Source organism: Passer montanus, unplaced genomic scaffold (genome assembly GCF_014805655.1).
Source record: "Passer montanus isolate IOZ18808 unplaced genomic scaffold, ASM1480565v1 scaffold56, whole genome shotgun sequence".
NCBI classification, from domain to species: Eukaryota; Metazoa; Chordata; class Aves; order Passeriformes; family Passeridae; genus Passer; species Passer montanus.
In genome coordinates, this window is record NW_024370595.1 from 4536292 (window position 1) to 4555011 (window position 18720).

At 37.4% G+C, this 18720-nt stretch overlaps 1 protein-coding gene across 1 annotated transcript in view; it reads left to right on the forward strand.

Annotated features, from left to right (window-relative positions):
• Nucleotides 1-18720, forward strand: part of OCA2 (OCA2 melanosomal transmembrane protein) — a 185986-nt gene that overhangs the window by 28956 nt on the left and 138310 nt on the right. The window contains exon 4 of the mRNA XM_039725691.1: nucleotides 18339-18437. Within this exon, the coding sequence (XP_039581625.1) occupies nucleotides 18339-18437 (99 nt within the window). The remainder of the gene's footprint in view (nucleotides 1-18338; nucleotides 18438-18720) is intronic.

Genomic DNA, 18720 nt, shown 5'->3' on the forward strand with positions numbered 1-18720 from the left:
GCAGGTATTTTGTGGTCAGTGTGCCTATTGGGCTGCCTGCCTGTCAGAATGCCTTCTTATTTACTTTCCATGTTGAAGAGTGGTACCTTTTAACTCCAGGTTTTACTGCATTGCCTTAGGTTCCCTTGGCTCTTGTGAGGAGATCTGGACCATCCACCATGGTCACTCCAATGATTCTGCATTTCCAGAGTGTCCTTCCCCTAGAAATAAGCCTGTCTGCCTTCTTGTGAACAGCATAGTTGCTTCAGTCCTGCTTGCTGTGAGCAATGTATGCATGCTTCTCTGGAGTGGACCAAGAATGAGATCCATGTGAACAGCATAGTTGCTTCAGTCCTGGCTTGCTGTGGGCAATGTAGGCATGCTTCTCTGGAGTGGACCAAGAATGAGATCCAGTAACATTCTGTTCATTTGGAATGCACCTGGCCTAGGTGTATGTTTACCCTGAACTGTGCTGTACTTTGAACTACCAGAAATGCAGCTTTTAAGGTACCAAAACATGGCAATGAAGTCTGCATTTTGATTTTTCATTTCTCTCAGATTCCTCAGACTTTAAACAATGGCTTGACCAGGATCCTTTTCATTACAGTTGCATGAAAGTGACTTTTACAGTCAATGGGCCTTGGCCCAAACCACCTTCATGAGTTCCTTACCTTGCAGGAAGATTCCACACTGCTTTGTGGCAGCATGGGCAACACTCTTGAGGTCAGCACAGACATTTCTGAAGACACAGGCTGCTCCCTTCCATCATGTCTCTGTACATACAGAATATGTCCCCCAAAAAGGCCCTTTGGTCTCAACACTATCAGTGCTATTTGCATGGGAAGAACTTAACAGCATGGTTTTATAAGAACCAAATCTGAAATCCTCCTCTGTGATTGATAGGAAGGGGGTGAAGTCAGCTATTTTTGTCTTAGGAGTTCATGAACATTAAAGGTAATCTATAGAAATGAGGTGAATAGTAATTCTTAATTCCATGCAAGTAATTACTTTGCATTACTCCACTGAAGTTATATTTGGATGAATTTGGCCCTGGAGTTTTATGATCATTTAATATGATAGTCCTTAGAAGACTTTATTCTTTGTGAGTCATTAAGAAAATCCATCTATAGAATAACAAAAAAAACCTCAAAAAAACCTAAAACTTTTTTTAGTCTGCTTGAAAATGTATTTCAGCAAGCAAAACTATTTCTTTCAGCATTTCTCCTGTCCCTCAGTTTCACTTATGTAATAAAAAGTAAAAACAATCAACCAAATCCACCTCTTCCTGAATCTCTGGTCCCAGGATCAGTAGGGAGATTGGTTTGCAGTAAGAAGGTCAGTAAGTTAAAAGTGTGTATTGAATCCTTGGTTTGTAGCAAAACAGCGGGAAGTTTGTAATTTTATTTCCTATTAGCAGGAGAAACTGGAATGGAAGAAGGTATTGTATAGTGAAAAGTCAATATGAGAGTGAAGTTATGCCTTTAGCCATAAGGGATTATAAATCTCAATTTTGATTTTTAATTATGTTGATGTATTGCTACTTTTAAAAGACATTTATGAGATTTAGAATTAGGTGTCAAGAAGACATGCTTGCTGTCTAAATAAGTAAAATTTATGTGACAATTTAAAAGCTTCTTTAATTTATGTGACAATTTAAAAGACAGGGGAAAAGACAAAGACAATAAAACCACTTGTCTCTTGAAGACAATAAAACCACTTTTTTTTGTGCATCCTAAGGCTAATTTTGATCTTTGGCCACTAGAACAAAATGGGAACATCTATTTAACAGTCAAACAGAGAAAGCGTCATTTTCACATCATAATTGCCTGTTTGTGTAGGAGCCATTCTGATTTTAGTGTCAATCAGAAAAACATTAGAGAAGAGTCCAGGACAGATAGATGACTTCCTAGCAAACAGCCACCTTCATCATTCTCAAGTGATGGTTGTCTTGCTTGCTGTCTGAAATATGGCACTTCTGGCTTCCTTCTCATTTCTTATCCATAGTAAATATTTCTATATTTTGATTCCCCATTAAATGCTATGACACTGCAGCAAACAGCTAATATGGAAGGAGTTGTAAAGTCTGACTTTGTTAATTGATTTAGTTTGGTTCATTTGGTTTTAAATAGACCATCTCAAACATTTATTGCTTACATGGAGGTGTGTGGCTGCAACACAGCTTATCATGAGCAAACTGTGTAGGGACATGAAACTGCTGAGACTCTCTTAGCTTGGATTAAAGCTTCCTGCTGTTGTCTCTACAATATCATAAAATACCATTCAAAGCCTGAAAAGCTCAAAAGAAGCAATAAGAAGCTCTAGCAAAACTTGAGGTTAAATGGTAGGAAGTAAAACAGAAAGACCATATTATGTAAAATAGGCAAATAAATAAGTTATTGTGGGGTTCTGCTGCCCTATTCTAATTTTCTGTTCTGCATTTCCTGGGAGAAAGGTACCTTGCCATCGTAGCAGAAGCAAGACTGAAACATAATTGTATGATGTAACATAAAGAGAGTGTTTTACTTCATTTGAGCAAAAGAAGTGTGTTCAGCAAAAGACTGATTTTGACATAGTTTCTGCTGTTAATGAAACCTACAGAAAGAGGCTTCATTCATTATAAGTTTCTCTGTGTTCAAAGTTGTTTAATTTTTCTGTTGCTTTGTATTATTCATCATCTCAGTGCTAATTGCTTATAATTATTCACATTATCTTGGATTGGTCATATACTCCAATTTCTATTCTACCATTGACAGAGTAAAATCACAGTGCTCCCTTGTAGCCACTCAAATGCTTTTTGCTCTGACAGAACATTTTGTAAACAAGAACCCACCATTATTAATTTTTGTTTCTGAGTGCTCTGTTGAAAGAATTAGGGGGTACTAATTAACTGCTTCACACTTTCCCAGTTGTCATGCTAAACACTGAGTTTAGCACTCAGTGAAGAATTTGCAGTGTACTAACCTCCAAAAACCAAATGTTTCATTTGAGTGCCTGTGACATTCCACAAAGCTGTTGAATTTTGAAAGCAGCTGCCCTTTTCCTAGTAGTTAATAATATGGTAATATGGGGTTGTCTCTGTGAGACCTCTTGGGCCAGTTGTGGAAAGATGCCAGTCATATACAAGATGGGACTGGACAGCACTTCCCTCACGTAAACTTCCCTGTTTAAACAACGAAAGGCTTTTATTGTCAGAATTTTTTTTTTTTTTTTTACATAGAAAGGCTTTTATTGTCAGAATTATATTTTTTTTTACATTTAAGGATAAAGCCAACAAGTCAGTCAAACTTTGAAAAGAAATGTGTTGCAAAAAGCCAACAAATCAGTCAAACTTTGAAAAGAAATGTGTTGCAAAGGGCCAGTCACAGTTGAGCGGGAGGGTATACCTGGGGCTTAAAGAGCTGACATGAGGAGTGGCTGGCCATTTGTGATGAAGCAAGTAACTCAGACACTCAACATCTCTCCATGAAGCTTTTCTTTGAAATTGGTCTGTGTGCTTTGCTCCTGACTGATGTGTGTGTGTGCAGGTGGCAGCTCTGACATACTGAATGATTTACAGAAACCATAACTTCTCATTAGCAGCTGGACAAGTTATACTAATTAATAAGATTTCAGTTTTGTCCCAGTTTTTCTGCCATGTAGATGTGCTTAAGTTTTATGTGAGGAAAAGCAACTGAGTTCTCATGGACAGTGATTAGGAAGAAGGAAAAGAAAGCATAAGAAATCCATGGTCCTTACATATATTACTGCATCAGGTAGACATGCATATAGGCAGCCACTGCAGCACTGGTTTTGGGTGGTAAATGATCTGCGTGATAACATGGCAACTTTTCTGTGGGCCCAGACTCTGTAGCTGAAGGGTAGAACAAGACCTGAAAGTGAAGCCAAAATAGTTGAGAAAGGGAATAATGGAGAGAAATCTAATTTTACAGTAGGTTTGGACCATTGAAATTTAAGGTGTGGACCTCAATGAGCCTGAGGAGGACCAGGAGCCAATGAACTTTGCAGAGCATAGGAGAGGAAAAAAAAGCATTTTGATTTCATGGTTTAATCAAAAAAGGAGTAATGCTAGTGGGAGTTACTTTATGTAGTTTTTTGGTAAGAAATGAATACACAGCTTCTGCTTTGCTCTAAGAAGCATTAAACATACATCTCCCAGTTCTTGGTAAGTGTATGGATCCACATACATCTGCCACACACAGTCTGCCAAGACCATATTTTCTTCTTTTTCTTCCATTGTAACTTTTAAAATATATAATGAAACATTGTTTAAAACAGCAACTTTACTCAGGTATTCTATTTTATAAGAAAATTTCTGGATAATCAGCATTGTTTTGTTTATATACTCTTGATTTGTCTTTCCAATTAGTATTATTTTGTTGAGAATATAAGGGCCTGAAGGGAGTCTGCAGTCTTTAGTCTAATAGTCAGGGTGATGAGGTAAGAATTTGGTTAGCTTAGCTCATATTGAACGTTTGGCCAAAAAAATTGTCTCATCCTCTGCCCAGACTGCTGGGGAGCTGCTGCCAGAGCAGGAGAGAGGACTTAGAGAGAGAAGTGGAAGGAGAACCATTTATATGGACAGATATCAGTAAAATGCCGAGGCAGTAGTGAAAAATGCAGAGAAGTAGTGGAAAAGATGAATGGAAACTCTTCCATGCTGCTACAAAGGGACACTAGGTGAAGGTGCAATGCAGCATGGAATACAGAGTGTGAGCAGGGTGTACTGATCTATGGATTGAGTTAGGTAAAAGGAAGTTAATGCTATGGTTATAAGCTAGACTCTGATGCAATCAGACCCCAGATATGAAAAAAATCTCAACTCCACCCAAAGCAGCAGGTAACAAGGATATGAACTTGTCAGTCCCAAACCCTGAAGCCAGACAGCCAAGTTAGCAGCAGTCCTTGCTAACCCTGAATGTCTTGCACTCATAATTACTTACAGCTTGGTTTTTCAAACAAATAAAAGACATGGTAACAAGATAAAGACATAGAAGACTATGATTCCTCATAAAATAAAACAATCTTACCCCACAAGGGAGTAGAGAAAGAAATATTTCCTTCCTTCTTTTTTTCCTTTCATAGCTTGCTGTCAGGAGCAGATGTTTTAGAGCACAGTTCTGCTGGTGATGGGGATCTTTCAGTCTGCCCCAAATTGTAAATGTCTTCCTCTTTAGAATTAATTAGCAACAGAGTGTTTTGTCCTTTTGCGCTAAAAGCACTGGAAATCATTCCTCAGCTGCAGCAAAAATTTCCCAGATAGCGATGGTCATATAATAAAGAACAGAGGTTCATGTTAAATTGAATGTACTTGATGGAAAAATAGATTAATATAGATGGGAGAAATTAGCCAGTGAAGTAAAAAAAAAAAGGTCACAGTCTCTAGTCTGGCAAATCATATGGCTTTTTAAAAAAACTGCTGTACATAAGGAGCTCAAGTGATTTACTATATGAAATAGAGCAAAAGCTGATAAATGAGTCACCAAAATGCTTACAGACAGTGACAAAGCAAGCAATTCTCTGCTTGATAGGGGCTAATGGGGCTGCAGGGACAACCTGCAATAATTGTGCTAATGGACCAGCAGCAGTCAGAGACCACACAGAGCTCTGCCCACAGCAGGTCGGAGCTACATCAAGGACAACACTGTGAGCTGGAGCCTGGGCTGTCAGAACTGGGTAGGTTCAAAAGTAATGCACTTTTTCTCTTTTCTTTTCTTTTCTTTTCTTTTCTTTTCTTTTCTTTTTTCTTTTCCTTTTTTTTTGGAACTTTTATATTATTTCTTTTGGACAGGGTGAAATATAAAAAAGATTGGCAGTTACAGCCACTCAGTTTTAAAAAGTGGAGCAGAAGCTATTGAATCAGTACTGTGTGAATTAGCATAATTCAGAAGCATCTGTGAAAGGCTGAAGGCTTCGCTCACACTCTCAGAGCTACTGTCTTTTCTGTGCTATCAGTAAGGACAGTAGACACAGCCCATCTGCCATTCACTCCCTCATATTCTTGAGCAGAGTTTCTGTAAGGACTCCCTTGCCTGAAGTGGAGCATTCTGAAATGAAGTATGAGAGCATCTCCCTCAAATGGCCACCCTGGCAGCTACATTGAACTCATATGTCTGGCAGGGCTTTGCACTTGATATTTGAGGAGGAAACACTATGCTTTTGAGGAATTTACTGTAAGAAATCTAATCCTGAGTAACACAGAGTAAATATTTTGCAGTGACTTTTCCTCCCACTCTTGTGGTCTTATGCAATTCATTCTCTCAGTAGCCAAGAAAATAAAAAAGTAAAAGCAGTTTCAAACACTCTTTTGTTTCTAATCTTCCTAGATGTGATAGGAGCAATACTACCTCCTCAACCATGTCAATGACATGTGACCTGCAATCCTCTTTAGGAGTCTATTGACAGCTGCTTCAGCATGTAAACCTCATACAATGAAAAGGATGAACCTGAATTTAATGAATTGTTCTGCCAAAGGAAAGAATAAACCCAGAATGAGGGTAACAAGGAATACCCTTCTAATTTCTCTGATGTGTCTTTAGTCATATAAGCTAAAAGACAAGGGCTATGTTGTTATATTACATACATATGTATGTATATAACAACATAGGGGGTTTGTTGCATCCATGTCTTCTTTTCCAGTTTGCTCTGTGCTCTTTATGTTGTGCCTCCCAGTGCTTTCTAGTACAGGCTAATGGGAAAAAAAAAGCTCTACAAAGTGGTGCAATGGAATTAATGCATTTTAGACATTATTTTTGAGTCACATCTACTTGGCATATTGTAGTATGTGGCCAAAACTTAGCCAAATCAGAACTGTAAGAAGTAGTGATGTTTCAGAGTAAAAACTTTGAACATCAGTGTTTGGAAAACTATTGTTTTTAACCTGGAATACAATGACAACAAGCACTCCTTACAAACCTGTTCCTAGTTGAGTGGAAGTATTGAAGAGGATTGCATAGCCAGAAGTATTCCAACTTGCCTATTTTGGCAGAAGACAGACTGTCCTTGGCAGAAGAGAATGATAGATTGTCATAAGGACTTGTATATATGGACATTGTACTAATCACAGTTTTAGATCTATTTTTCTGTTGACAAAAGTTGATAGAGCAACATTGTTGTTGTTAGACCTGTCATGCTTTCCTTCAGCTGGAAATCTGATGTTTGCGAGGCAGAGCACACAAGAACTCTACATCAAAAGCAGTTAACAAATGTACCAATCTATTTACAATTTGGAGTAGGACTGATCATTTAATTTTCTTGATATGCCACTCTGAAAATGTTTTAGGTTCAAGTAGATAGGTTGGAGAACAGAGAATTCTGGGTCTTCATACTTCTTAAACTCTATATGAATCTGAGAAGATTCAGGTCATGCATGTAATACTTTGAGATCATCTAAATTAGGTATTGCCACTGGCTTCCTTATATGTAATGTAATTTATTTACTTGGATGCAAAATTAATCATCTGGATCCCCCCTGTGCTGCATCTGTATCTCTTCAGGAATGAGGGTCTTCATTAATAATAAAGTTGTAAGTAGGAACACACATTCTCCTATTGTGCTTACAGCATTTGATTATTGACCAAAATAAACCAATAGACAAAGTGGAATAATACTTCAGAGCTGAGGCTGCAGCCACACCTTGTGACAAATAAAAAATGTTGATGGAGTCCATCCTCTTAAACAATGCCCTTTTTAAAATTTGTCCACGTGCTTTTTTCTTAAGTTCCTCTTAGGTTAAAATCTGTTCTTTTAGTTCTGCCATGTGTCATGTTATTTTTTTTCTCTTCAGCCCACGCTTTTTCCTAATGCTACTGGAGGAAATAATTCCTGTAGCTTCAGTTCTTCCACTATTCTAATTAATTTTCATATTCCATAATCTCAAAATAGTACAAACTGATTTTTTTCCTCTGTGACAACCCACTATGGACCTCTACTTCTCATAAACATTTTGTATTTGTCTGTTTTTAAAACATTTCTTTTCAATTATAACCTACTTCTAATGCCATGACTCAAATGAACCTACATTATTTGCTCTTTAAACTGTTATTTTTGTATAGAGGAACAACCATACTTCTGTGTTGTTTCTTGAGGTGCTACTTCCTCATTAACTTTTAATGACGGTGTCTGATTAATTGGCACTTTAATGTCTTTTTTTTTTCCTGTTTATTGTTTTATTTTATTATTTTATTTTTTGCTCTGTTGCCAAGAGTATCCACTTACTTGGCTCCTTTGCATTTCCATTTTGTCAGAATATCTTTCAATTTTCCTGCTATGTCCCACTCTATGGATATTTTCTTTTTGCAAAGTGCCTGTGCACATGGTATTAAAAAGAGAGTTGTTGATGCAGCAATTGTTGACAACAATTTCTGGAGTTGTTTTATTGAAAAAATATATGCAAGAATAGTGTTTGTCAGCACCTTGTCTTTTGTTTCAAGCTTTTCTTATTGGGAGGCACTCTTGGACCAAGAAAACGAAACCTGTTTGATCCATTTGAGTTGATAATCAAATAGCTGTGTAACTGTCTGGTTCAACACATGGCAAATGACAAGAACTGCTTATTTAATGTTTAAAAGGTGGTTTCAGTTTATTCTTTTAAGAATGCTAACAAGTGTTTTTGATTGAAAAAGTAATAGATTATTCAGGCATTGTATCTGATCGAAGAATCAAAACACCTTTGAAATTTCTTCTGTCTTTAACTGTCTGTATTAGCTGTGTTTTGCTGCTGGTACAGAAGCTGCTAACATAGGGCAGCCATGTCAGCATGGGCTTTCCCCTTTTCTGCAGATAATCCTTTGATGAAGAATTTTCTTTTTAAGTCTGGCACACTGACACTTTCCCTTTTCTATTTTATTTTTCTTTGGGAGCACAGAATGAAGTTTTATTTACATAACCTCATTTCTGTGCGGCCAGAGATTTTCAGGTCTATGTGAAGAGTTATTGTTCTATCTATCTTTTTTTTTGTTTGTTTTTTTTTTTTGGATGATCAGTATTCAGGATTTATTTAGCTTTGGAATGGTGCAAATTTTTAAAACATACATAATAAATATTATGACATATCTCATGAAGAATATGCTATTTGAGGAACATGGAAGGAAGTCACCTGTGTGAGACTATGGAGTAACCAAAGTTATTCCATTCTGTATAGGGTTGAAGGGAATGTGGTGTCTGAGAGGAAAGAGTCTGGCATCTCTTTGCCAGGGAGGGAAAAAGTGTATTAAGAAATATGATGTACAGTTAAACTATATTGCTGGAACAAAGCCATCTGCCATGTAGGAAGAGGAATTTCCTTCTGAATCCTGAGAGATGTGATTCTGGTTTTTGGCTTTTCAGTGCACAGCACCATGTTCTTACCTGGAGAAGGATTAGAGTTTAAATCAGGAGGAAGGGAAGCTGAAATAACTTTTTTTCTTTTTTTTTTTTTTGTCGTCAGTTGGCCCACTTTAAGGGGGACTTGCCAAATATAATTTGCATGATACCCTGTATGAGAAAATTAAATTCTCAGAGTTTCTTTGGAATGCGTTATTTATAATCCTTGGTGTTTGAGTTCATTTGTTTGGTGGTCATTTTTCTTAACCCTCTTCTTTTTACTTTGAGAATTTCAGTTGAATGTTTTTATGGACTCCAATCTCATGTTTTAAATTTGTCTCCCCTTGGTCAGCAACAAATCAAAAATATGTGTTGCAAAGCTGCTTGTTAATATATATTAGAAGCTCCTTCTCTGACATTGTATCCTTGAGGGTCTAGATCTCTAAGCCCTTTTAAGGCAAAAAAGATGTCTGATAGCAAACCAGAACCCAAGGCTATGGAATTAATTTCCTGAGGTTTGTAAGGGTGTATGTAACAGTGATCTAAGTGAAGGGCTATTGCAGGGAAAAGCACCATCTTTGTTAGCTAATTTACTCTTGAATGATTTCACTGAATATCACCCAAATATAAGAGAAAATATTTTATTATTATGAACTGCCTTTTTATTCTGTTTGGGAATTTTAATTTGTTCCTCTGGGATTTTCAGTGTTTTAAAAGTTTTTGGCTCTGATATAACTCAAGGTGAAATGCAAATGACCAGTTATGTAGGAAGTTATAAGGAAGTTGTGTTTGGAAGGACTTGTTGATAGAGTTTTTTGTATACTTAATAAATTCTGAATAATTTTTTGATGAAAACACTTCTGTATAAAAAAGAGATTTTATCTGAGTGCAAATAAAATGTACATATAAAAGTACTTTTTATTACATTGCAATATAGACATTACTTATATAAGGCTTGTATATTATTCAATGAAAAAGTCTTTTTGTTATATCAGAGTTAATTCCCCAGGTTCCTGGTACAGACAACATGGGAGATGTGGAAGATGAAAATGTGTATGGAGAGATGTCTCTCTTGCCATTGACTGTAATGATCCTAAACCAGACTTTCAGATGGCAAAGCTTATATTAATAACCTCAGTGCTTATGCTCAGTCAGAACCTGAAAATAAATTCTTAGTCCTCCATTCAAATTAAAATAATTTAAAAAGTAAACATAATGGAAGGACTTCCAAGTGAAAAAAAATGCCATTATTTTATCAACTTAGTAGTGTTTTTTCAAAACATGATAGCTATATCTCCCAATAGAAAGTATTTATCTGCAAATTTTACTGCTGTTTCTTCTTTGTCTGCTTGGTCTCATGCTCTAGATTTGAAGCAAATTGTAGCATTTTTTCTGGGTCCAGTCAACCAAGGTCATATCTACATAAAGGCTGCATAAATTGTCCTAGCTATTTTGTAATACTGGACTGCTTAACAGATATAAGTATGCTTGAACTTGCTGTGTTCCATTTTATTGTGACTAAAGGACAAAACACTAGTCCCAGCAAGCTTACAGTACTTTGGATCAGTCATGCGGGGGTTTTGAAATAAAGCTTTATTTGATGACAGCTTGATTTTTTTGAAGCCATGCAGTGGCCTGCCTCTGTAACACCTCTCCAGGCACAGAAATCAGCCACATTTTCTCATGTTGTTAGTGAATGCTTTTTTTTGGTAGATGTCTGGCTTTTTTAATTTTTTTTTTTATTTTTAACTCTAAGGAATGGAGACACTTTTTTTAAGTGAAAGAGTCTTTTTTATCTAAAAGTTACAGTTATGAATAATCCTCTATCCAAATTCTTGGAATGAAATATATAGAACAACAATTTTCCAAGAAATGCTTAAAAAAGGAAAAAAAAAAGATTTTTCATTTCTTGATCTCTAAGTATAGCTAACTACTCTTTTAAGTCTCCAAAACTGGGGTGAGTCGCATAAGCATATATGAAAAACCAGAAGAATCAATGAATGCACAGCTTGTTGGTACATCACTTGGATTAAGGAAAATTTTATCAAAATAATCCTCCCTCACTGTTGTGTATAAAGGTGTTCCTTCATCTTGGAAGTGGCCAGTAATCTTGTTTTAATGGTGCTTCCTTTTCCTGCATAATTCTGGAATTCAGCTTCTTTCTAAGTGAATCGTCATGTTTTAGCATATGTTCCCCCAAACCTTTGAGATGGCAACATTCTAGCACTGCAATGCTTGACAAATAACAACCTTCTCTAGACATGGCTGCATCATCTAGTTGTATCAGACCTACTCATATTTCCATCATCCAAGCACCCCATATTGCATCTTTAAGAGAGTCTGGTCAGATATAAAGTCAAAGAATTAAGTTGTGACCACTTTTTCAATGTTTGAGATTTTTCAAATTCCCTTATGGACTAGAAAAAAGGTGTGATCCCCCATTATTTGTCATAAATTCAGTTAGCAGCAGAGCTGGTTAAGCTGAAAGCCCATTGTGAATGTCAAGAGAAAATGCTGGCATTTAAAAGCCAAACCTGCAGAATATACTAAAGTGTTACAAATGCAGTCATACTTTAAGTGTTCTTGATAAATTGCTTCCCTATTGCGGACTGATTTTTCAGTATACCCTGCAGCATTTGCAGATATTACCTCTTAGCAGGTTATCAGTGTAATCCATAGGGAAACTAAGGGTTTGAAATTTGGACCACTACCCATATTGGCTCCTGATGCCTCTTTCAAATTTGCAGCTTGCTGGCAGTCACTAACAGCTAAACTCTTTTGGCATCCTCTGCTCCTGAAATTTATTTTCTCCTTTAGACTGTCTGCAGTTTTCCATGTGGTCTCCTGTAGCTTTCCAATTTCCTTTGCTGGAGCAGAAAATTTAGAGGGGGAAACAGCAGATACACTCTTGAGTGCAACTTCTCACTCCTTCAAATAGTGGGTTTTTGGACCTGCTGCATCACTGTGGTCCTGCTGGATTCTCATGAAATCAGGGTTGACCTGTGTCCCCATCACCACTTTGTCCCTGCTCCCTTGTTGGGTGCTATGGGACAGGCTCTGGTTGGGAAGATTGTGGCCCTGCTAGACCCATGGCCAGTCCCTGCTCCTGGCTCCCTCCCACAGGGTAGATGGACCTCATGATACCCTGACATGGGAGCAGAAAATACGTGGAGAACAGTCCCTCTGACGTAGAGTCAGAAATGTTTTGTGGCAGCTTAAAAGTTAAATTCTTTCTTTTATCTTCACCCACTGGAGTGAGGTCCTGGTCTGTTTACTATTCTCCAATGTCCTGTTGATGGAGACCTTCCCTCACAGAGGCAAGCAAAGACTCTTAAGGTAAACAAATTGCAAAATTGTGGAGATACCCCTTTTTTTTTTCAGAGAAGCACAATAACCCTACAAAGCCTGATTTGATTTTAAAACAGGAATCACATGAATTACTCTATTTTTGAACTTCAAATTGCCTTTACACAACACGTTCACTTTCCAAATGCAGCAGAAATGAATGAAGCAAGAACATTGTGTGTGCCCTATCTAATGAACTATTCCCATCTAGGATAAGCTCATCACACATTTCCCTACACATTTCTTAAGCATGTTCTTTAATTGCCCGGGGTCTTGGCACGGCATGTGTTTCTCAATTTGGAATAATAGAGTAATTTGGGGTGAAAAGACCTTTAAGATTATCAAGTCCAACACCTTTCCCAGCACTACCAAGTATACCACTAAACCCTGCCCCCTAAGTGCTGTATCTTTTAAATACCTGAGTTACCTGCTGGTAACTCAGCACTTCTCTGAGCAGTCAGTTCCAATGCTTGACAACCCTTTCTGTGAAAAAAAAAAATTCCAAACAGCCAATCTGAACTGTCCCTGAAACAACTTGAGGCCATTCCCTCATGTTCTGACACTTGTTTTCTGAGAGAAGAGACCAATGCCCACCTCACTACAACCTCCCTTCAGGCAGGGAGAGATAAGGTCTTCCCTGACCTTTCCTTCTCCTTTTCTCTGGACTAAACAACCCCAGTTCTCTCAGCTGCTCCAGACCCTTCACCATCTTATTTACTGTTTGGACACGCTCCAGTACCTCAATGTCTTTCAAAATGAGCCCTGCCAGCTGGCTGTACCTCTCAGAGATTAATGCTATCAGGTAGTACCAGCCCTTCAGGATCCCTCTCTGGGGATCCCTCTGCAGGATCCTGTACAGTCCTGTCTTATAGAAAATTAGAAAAGTAAAAAAGAAAAATATTCTGTATTAAATAATGCTTTCATTGCTCATTTTTGTGACATCTTAGTGGGGCATGGATTTAAAGGATCTGGAGATTATTTGATGATTTGTTGAAGCTACATAAAGAAGTCATCAGGAAATATCTGCAATGCTTTCATTGCTCATTTTTTGTGACATCTTAGTGGGGCATGAATTTAAAGGATCTGGAGGTTATTTGATGATTTGTTGAAGCTACATAAAGAAGTCATCAGGAAATATCTGGAAACTGTTTTGAGACATGAGCTCTGGAGTCTTAGATCCTTCTCTTGACTCTGAGTGTTGATCTGTGATGGTGCCACACTTGATTTGTGATGAGTAGTTATAACAATTTCCCCATGGTGTGCTACTGCCGAGGAGAAATCATCACAGAGGATTGTGTCTTTGTGTGGGCACATGTATATGACAAAGTTGTCAGATGTAGGCATACAGCTGCTTAGTGCACAACAAAGGTAAAGGTTTAAGAGCTGAATGCTCTGATGTTCGTCAGCACAGTTTGTACCACATAACTGTTCCCCAAAATGTGGACTTTATCAGAAACTCACAGATACCAGCTTGGTGGAAGAATGTGTTTTAGGTGCAATCAAAAGCAGGTCTGGCAATTTCTTTCTTTGTGGTTTTTGTTTTGATTTTTTTTTTTTACTGTTATGGTAAGAGTAATTAGTTCAGTACATATGATTTGTATAAATGTTTTCTATTTAGGGAAGATGAAGCTTCTGAAATTAGACTTTATTCTAAAATAATGTAGTAATGATAAATTAAATTCATGCTGTTGTGACGAGTCTCCTTCATGATTAATTATCTCTCATATTTTTACTCTGGATTTCTCTCCTAGGAAACTTTACTTAGTTGTTGTATTTGTTATAAACTCCTGGCTCAAGTATAATTCTTGAGCTTTTAAAGAGGCAACCTCATGCTTATAACAGTTTTGGTTACTAGTTTAGAATTAGATTACTATTCAGGGAAGCACCCTAGCGCTTTTGTCCCCTGAAGAGATTCCACTTTTAATTTTTTATATAGTGAAGTTTTTAATAAGTTATGGTAAGAATTTGGAGGTTCTTACATAATATATATGCTTACATATTCACGTCTTCAATTCTGACCAAACCTTCCCTATGAAAGTGAGAATTATTGCTTTCTGTTTTCATAGAAATAGCTCCCCAACTAATAGTTGTGTGCATGGCATAACATATGGGAGATGAAGGATTATATTAGCTGATAGTAAAAATGTATCTTTTTTTATTACAAGGAATGAAAGCAATACATTGTGTACCATGATTAATCTTTTCAATACAGGGCTAAGTAATAGATTCCAGTCAGATCTAGTGATTATTTTAAGTGTTTGCAGCCTAAGTAGGATGAGCATGATCTTTTACATTGTCAGGCTCTTGTAGGATGTTTATTTCTTTTGGTGTCCTTTGCTGTGGTGCATTTGGGATTGAAACATTGCTTATGGCTGAACATCAGGGCCCACCACAAAGTCTTCCTTTTCCTTTTGTTTAAAATTTCAGGTGTAAACACCATTAGGAAATGCCTGAAAATGTGGTCAGAGTGCAGGTCTAGGGCTTGACAGCAGGAAGGTATCACCTGCAGGTAATGGGAAGCAGACCTCGTCAGCCACCAACTCTGACTAATGTCTGAGGAGTCATCAACCCATCAGTGGGAGCAACAGGAGTCTCCCACATCTCTTCCTTTCATCTCCTGCTCTCACTGTGTCTCTCCAGAGGGCCAGTTTGACCAACTCAAACTGTTCTATGGTTCTCATATTTGATGTGGAAAATGCTGATTTTTGAGTCTGAACTGTGAAAGAAGAACCATGAACACAAGTGGTGTCCAGTTTACCAGATCCTTGCCTACAAATCTAGAGTGGTCTTTTCATCCTGTGAACAGGCCTACCCACAACTGGTTAATGAGCTGACATGATGATTAGTCTCTTGGTAATGTTGCTGAATTGCTCAGTAGAGGTAGATTGCTCTCCATTCGAGCATATGGATATAACCAAAGTTTCTAGCTATTTGTTCAGGCCCTGGCCCCAGGTTTTGAAATGTGTTACATTCTGATTTGTTTCCTATTTACACAGTGTCCCAATTACCAGCTACTTGCAGGGTTGAGGAGCATTAAGAATTATGTTAAGATGGTTTTTGAGCACTGCAGACTTCTTCCTCTATCAGCAGGGGGTCTTTGGGCCTTCCTAGGTTTTGATTGCAGATGATCTTTTATGTTTGGATTAAGTGGATGATCAAATTGTGCCTCCAGCATCTCTGCAGAGGTATGAGGGGCACAGAGGGGATTGAGCTAGGCTCTCTATTCAAGGATGACTTTCATTTTCATAATCCATGCAATTTTTTTAAATTATATTTTCACCACTTTTCTTTCTAGAGCATTCAGCCTTCAAGATTCCTTTATGCCCTAATTAGCTTTATTGTTTATATTACTCTCATTCTCTAATTAGAGTAATCACATCATGAGAGAGAGGAGGCTCTTATGCTTTTTCTCTAATTATTTTTGTTTTGTCAAGCCTGGCTGTTTCCTGCTGCTTATTCTTGTCCATATGTTTTTATTCTCTGCAAATTGTTGTCATGTACTAATTGTTTTTACTTTATCTGAAGACCTTTCCCTTTTTTACTGTCTTTGTCATTCTTGGCCATCTGTTCAGTTCCATAGATCCATTTAAAAGTGACAGGACCTAAACCATCAAGTGGGCATAACAAAGTGCAAGTAAGAAGAAAGTGAAGGTGATATCTAAGTGAAGGTGATGTCTTTAATTAGCATTCATCAGCTCAAGCTTCCGGATTCATCAGCTCAAGTTCTGCCACTTAAGCCACCTTCCACCTGATCTTTATTCTCCTTTTCTTGTTGTCATTCCTGTGCCTGCTTTGCCCCTCAGCACTTTTTGCAAACTGGTTATCCACAGTAGTGGTGAAGAGCTGCTGAGGTGTGGATTGTCAGTGGATTTACCTATGCCTGCGTACCATAAAGCAATGTTGGTGTCAACACCCAAGAATTAGAATTGGTGAGATGAGATCAGAACAGCATATATTATGTATCATTTGAAGCCGTTTTTCCTGTGAAACAAGTGACATTGTTGTGTTTAAAAGTAGAAACAGTAAGTGGCCTTTTCATGAGTCAAATTTCTGAACTCACACATTCAACATCCACCATCAGAATAGTTATAAAAATTGCCCCATTTGGATGCAGACTTTGAGTATAGTGGGATGTTGGGATTAGCCAGAAGTATATTAGCAATGCTTGGTGATCACACGTTTAAAGTCCTGATAGTGTTCTTGCTATCCCTATGGGTTCCATTTTGTAAAAGCTCTAGGTAGTCTTTTACATTAAAAACCATGATGAGATTAGAAGAGTACTTGCTTCAAAATAACAGTTTCTCCACTCTAGACTTCCTTCTGTGTGAATTATATTCTCCTGTTTAAAAAAAGGAAGCACTTTGATAGCTACAGATTATGCAATCATCTCTTCAAGGATGAAATGTCAGTGCAGTGTGGTACCTGAGTTGTAATCTACTCAACATTTGACATGAGGTACTGAGTAATTGAATCACTCTTTCACTTCTTCAGCTGAGATTGAAAATATGACTTACATCAGAGTTTGAATGAACGTTGCAGCCACTCAAGGCTTAAATAACCATATCCAATTGCTCTGCACCTAGCACATCTTCTGACTGAAAACACTACTGAACAAACAGGCCAAAGCAGTACCTGGAGGTTTTAATTTTACAAAGTCAAAGTTGAGACACAGCTCTACAAATTGCAATAAACTTCTCTGTCTTCCATCATGTTGTAAAGTCAAATACACAAATCCTTCTTTTTGAACTGTCCTTATATTTAGAAGACTGAATAACTAGTCACTGTTGTGTATTGCATTCATTTTAACAATACACTGTTGTGTATTATTAAAATCACATTTATTTTAATAATATGATTATGACTTTAAAATTTCTTTCCCCTCACAGTCCAGCAATAGTGGAAGAAATTTTGGGTTTCCTCTAAGTGGATTTCCTCTGGATGTATTGAGATCTTCATTTTGACTGTATGTCTAGTGTATTTCTTCGAGACTTTCTGGTCTCAGAGAAGGCTACAGTTTTGAATAGAATAAATCTGAGTGCACCTGAATAATGTTGACATTGATAGGAAATGTCTCTGAAAGAGCCTGGTTATGGGAAGATGTTCTAGAATGGCTTAATTATTTAGTCTCTACCAGAAGTCTGCCCCAAAGCCAGACCTCTGTGATTGTGATTGATTGTCTTCAGCTGCTTCTTAATTTTGGGCATTTATACTTCAGCAAAAGGCTCCTTCACAATGCTAAGCTGCAATATGGCAAGAAGTAGATTACACTGTTTAATTATCTGCAACACCAGGGCCAAGACTTGACAGAAACCGTTTGGAAGGGATTGTGCTGTAGAAATGAAGTATGTGTATTCAGATTTTGTTCTCTAATACCAAGAGTACCAAGGTTGCTGTAGAGATTTGATTTAGAGATTTGTAGATGGTGATCCATGTCTCAAATAACATTTATGGGAAATAAGTTCCTCTATTATCTCATATTTTATGAAGTATGCTAGTGTAAACTTATATTAATGAGTCCTCTGTGAGTATAAGGAAGTAACTACCATGATTAGTTCAAACTTAACTGAATGAAAACCCTAATTTAGGTCAACACCATTCTTAAAGAATATTTAACTAATTAGATGGACTTGTAGAAAAATATCTGTAAATCTGTAGTGAATAATTTTACTGCAGACTTACTATTCTGTTGTTTTTGTTTTTTTCTCCCTTCAAAGATATCACTTCAATTTTTCAAAATTATTCAGCTCAAGGTCAAAAAACACTGTTTTTACAGAGAAGACACCACTACTGAAGGTTTCCTCAGAGGAAAATGGGTAAGTTACTTTCATTTTTCTCAAAATATTCTTTTCCTAAGTTCTCTTCTACTTAACTGAATGTGGTTGTTTCTTATATCCTAACACCAAACCTGCTGGGAAATAAAGTGAATAGCAGGGGCTGTAAGCAGGGAATTATTCTGGAAGATCTTGGTAGCAGAGAAGGGGCTGAAAAAAGGGAAGGATGTACAATGTGAGGTCAGGGTGATTAGAGAGCACTAAGCACAGACAGCTGCAGGTTCTGTGCTCTTATTTCCTCCATGTGCTGTTACATAAAGTGCAC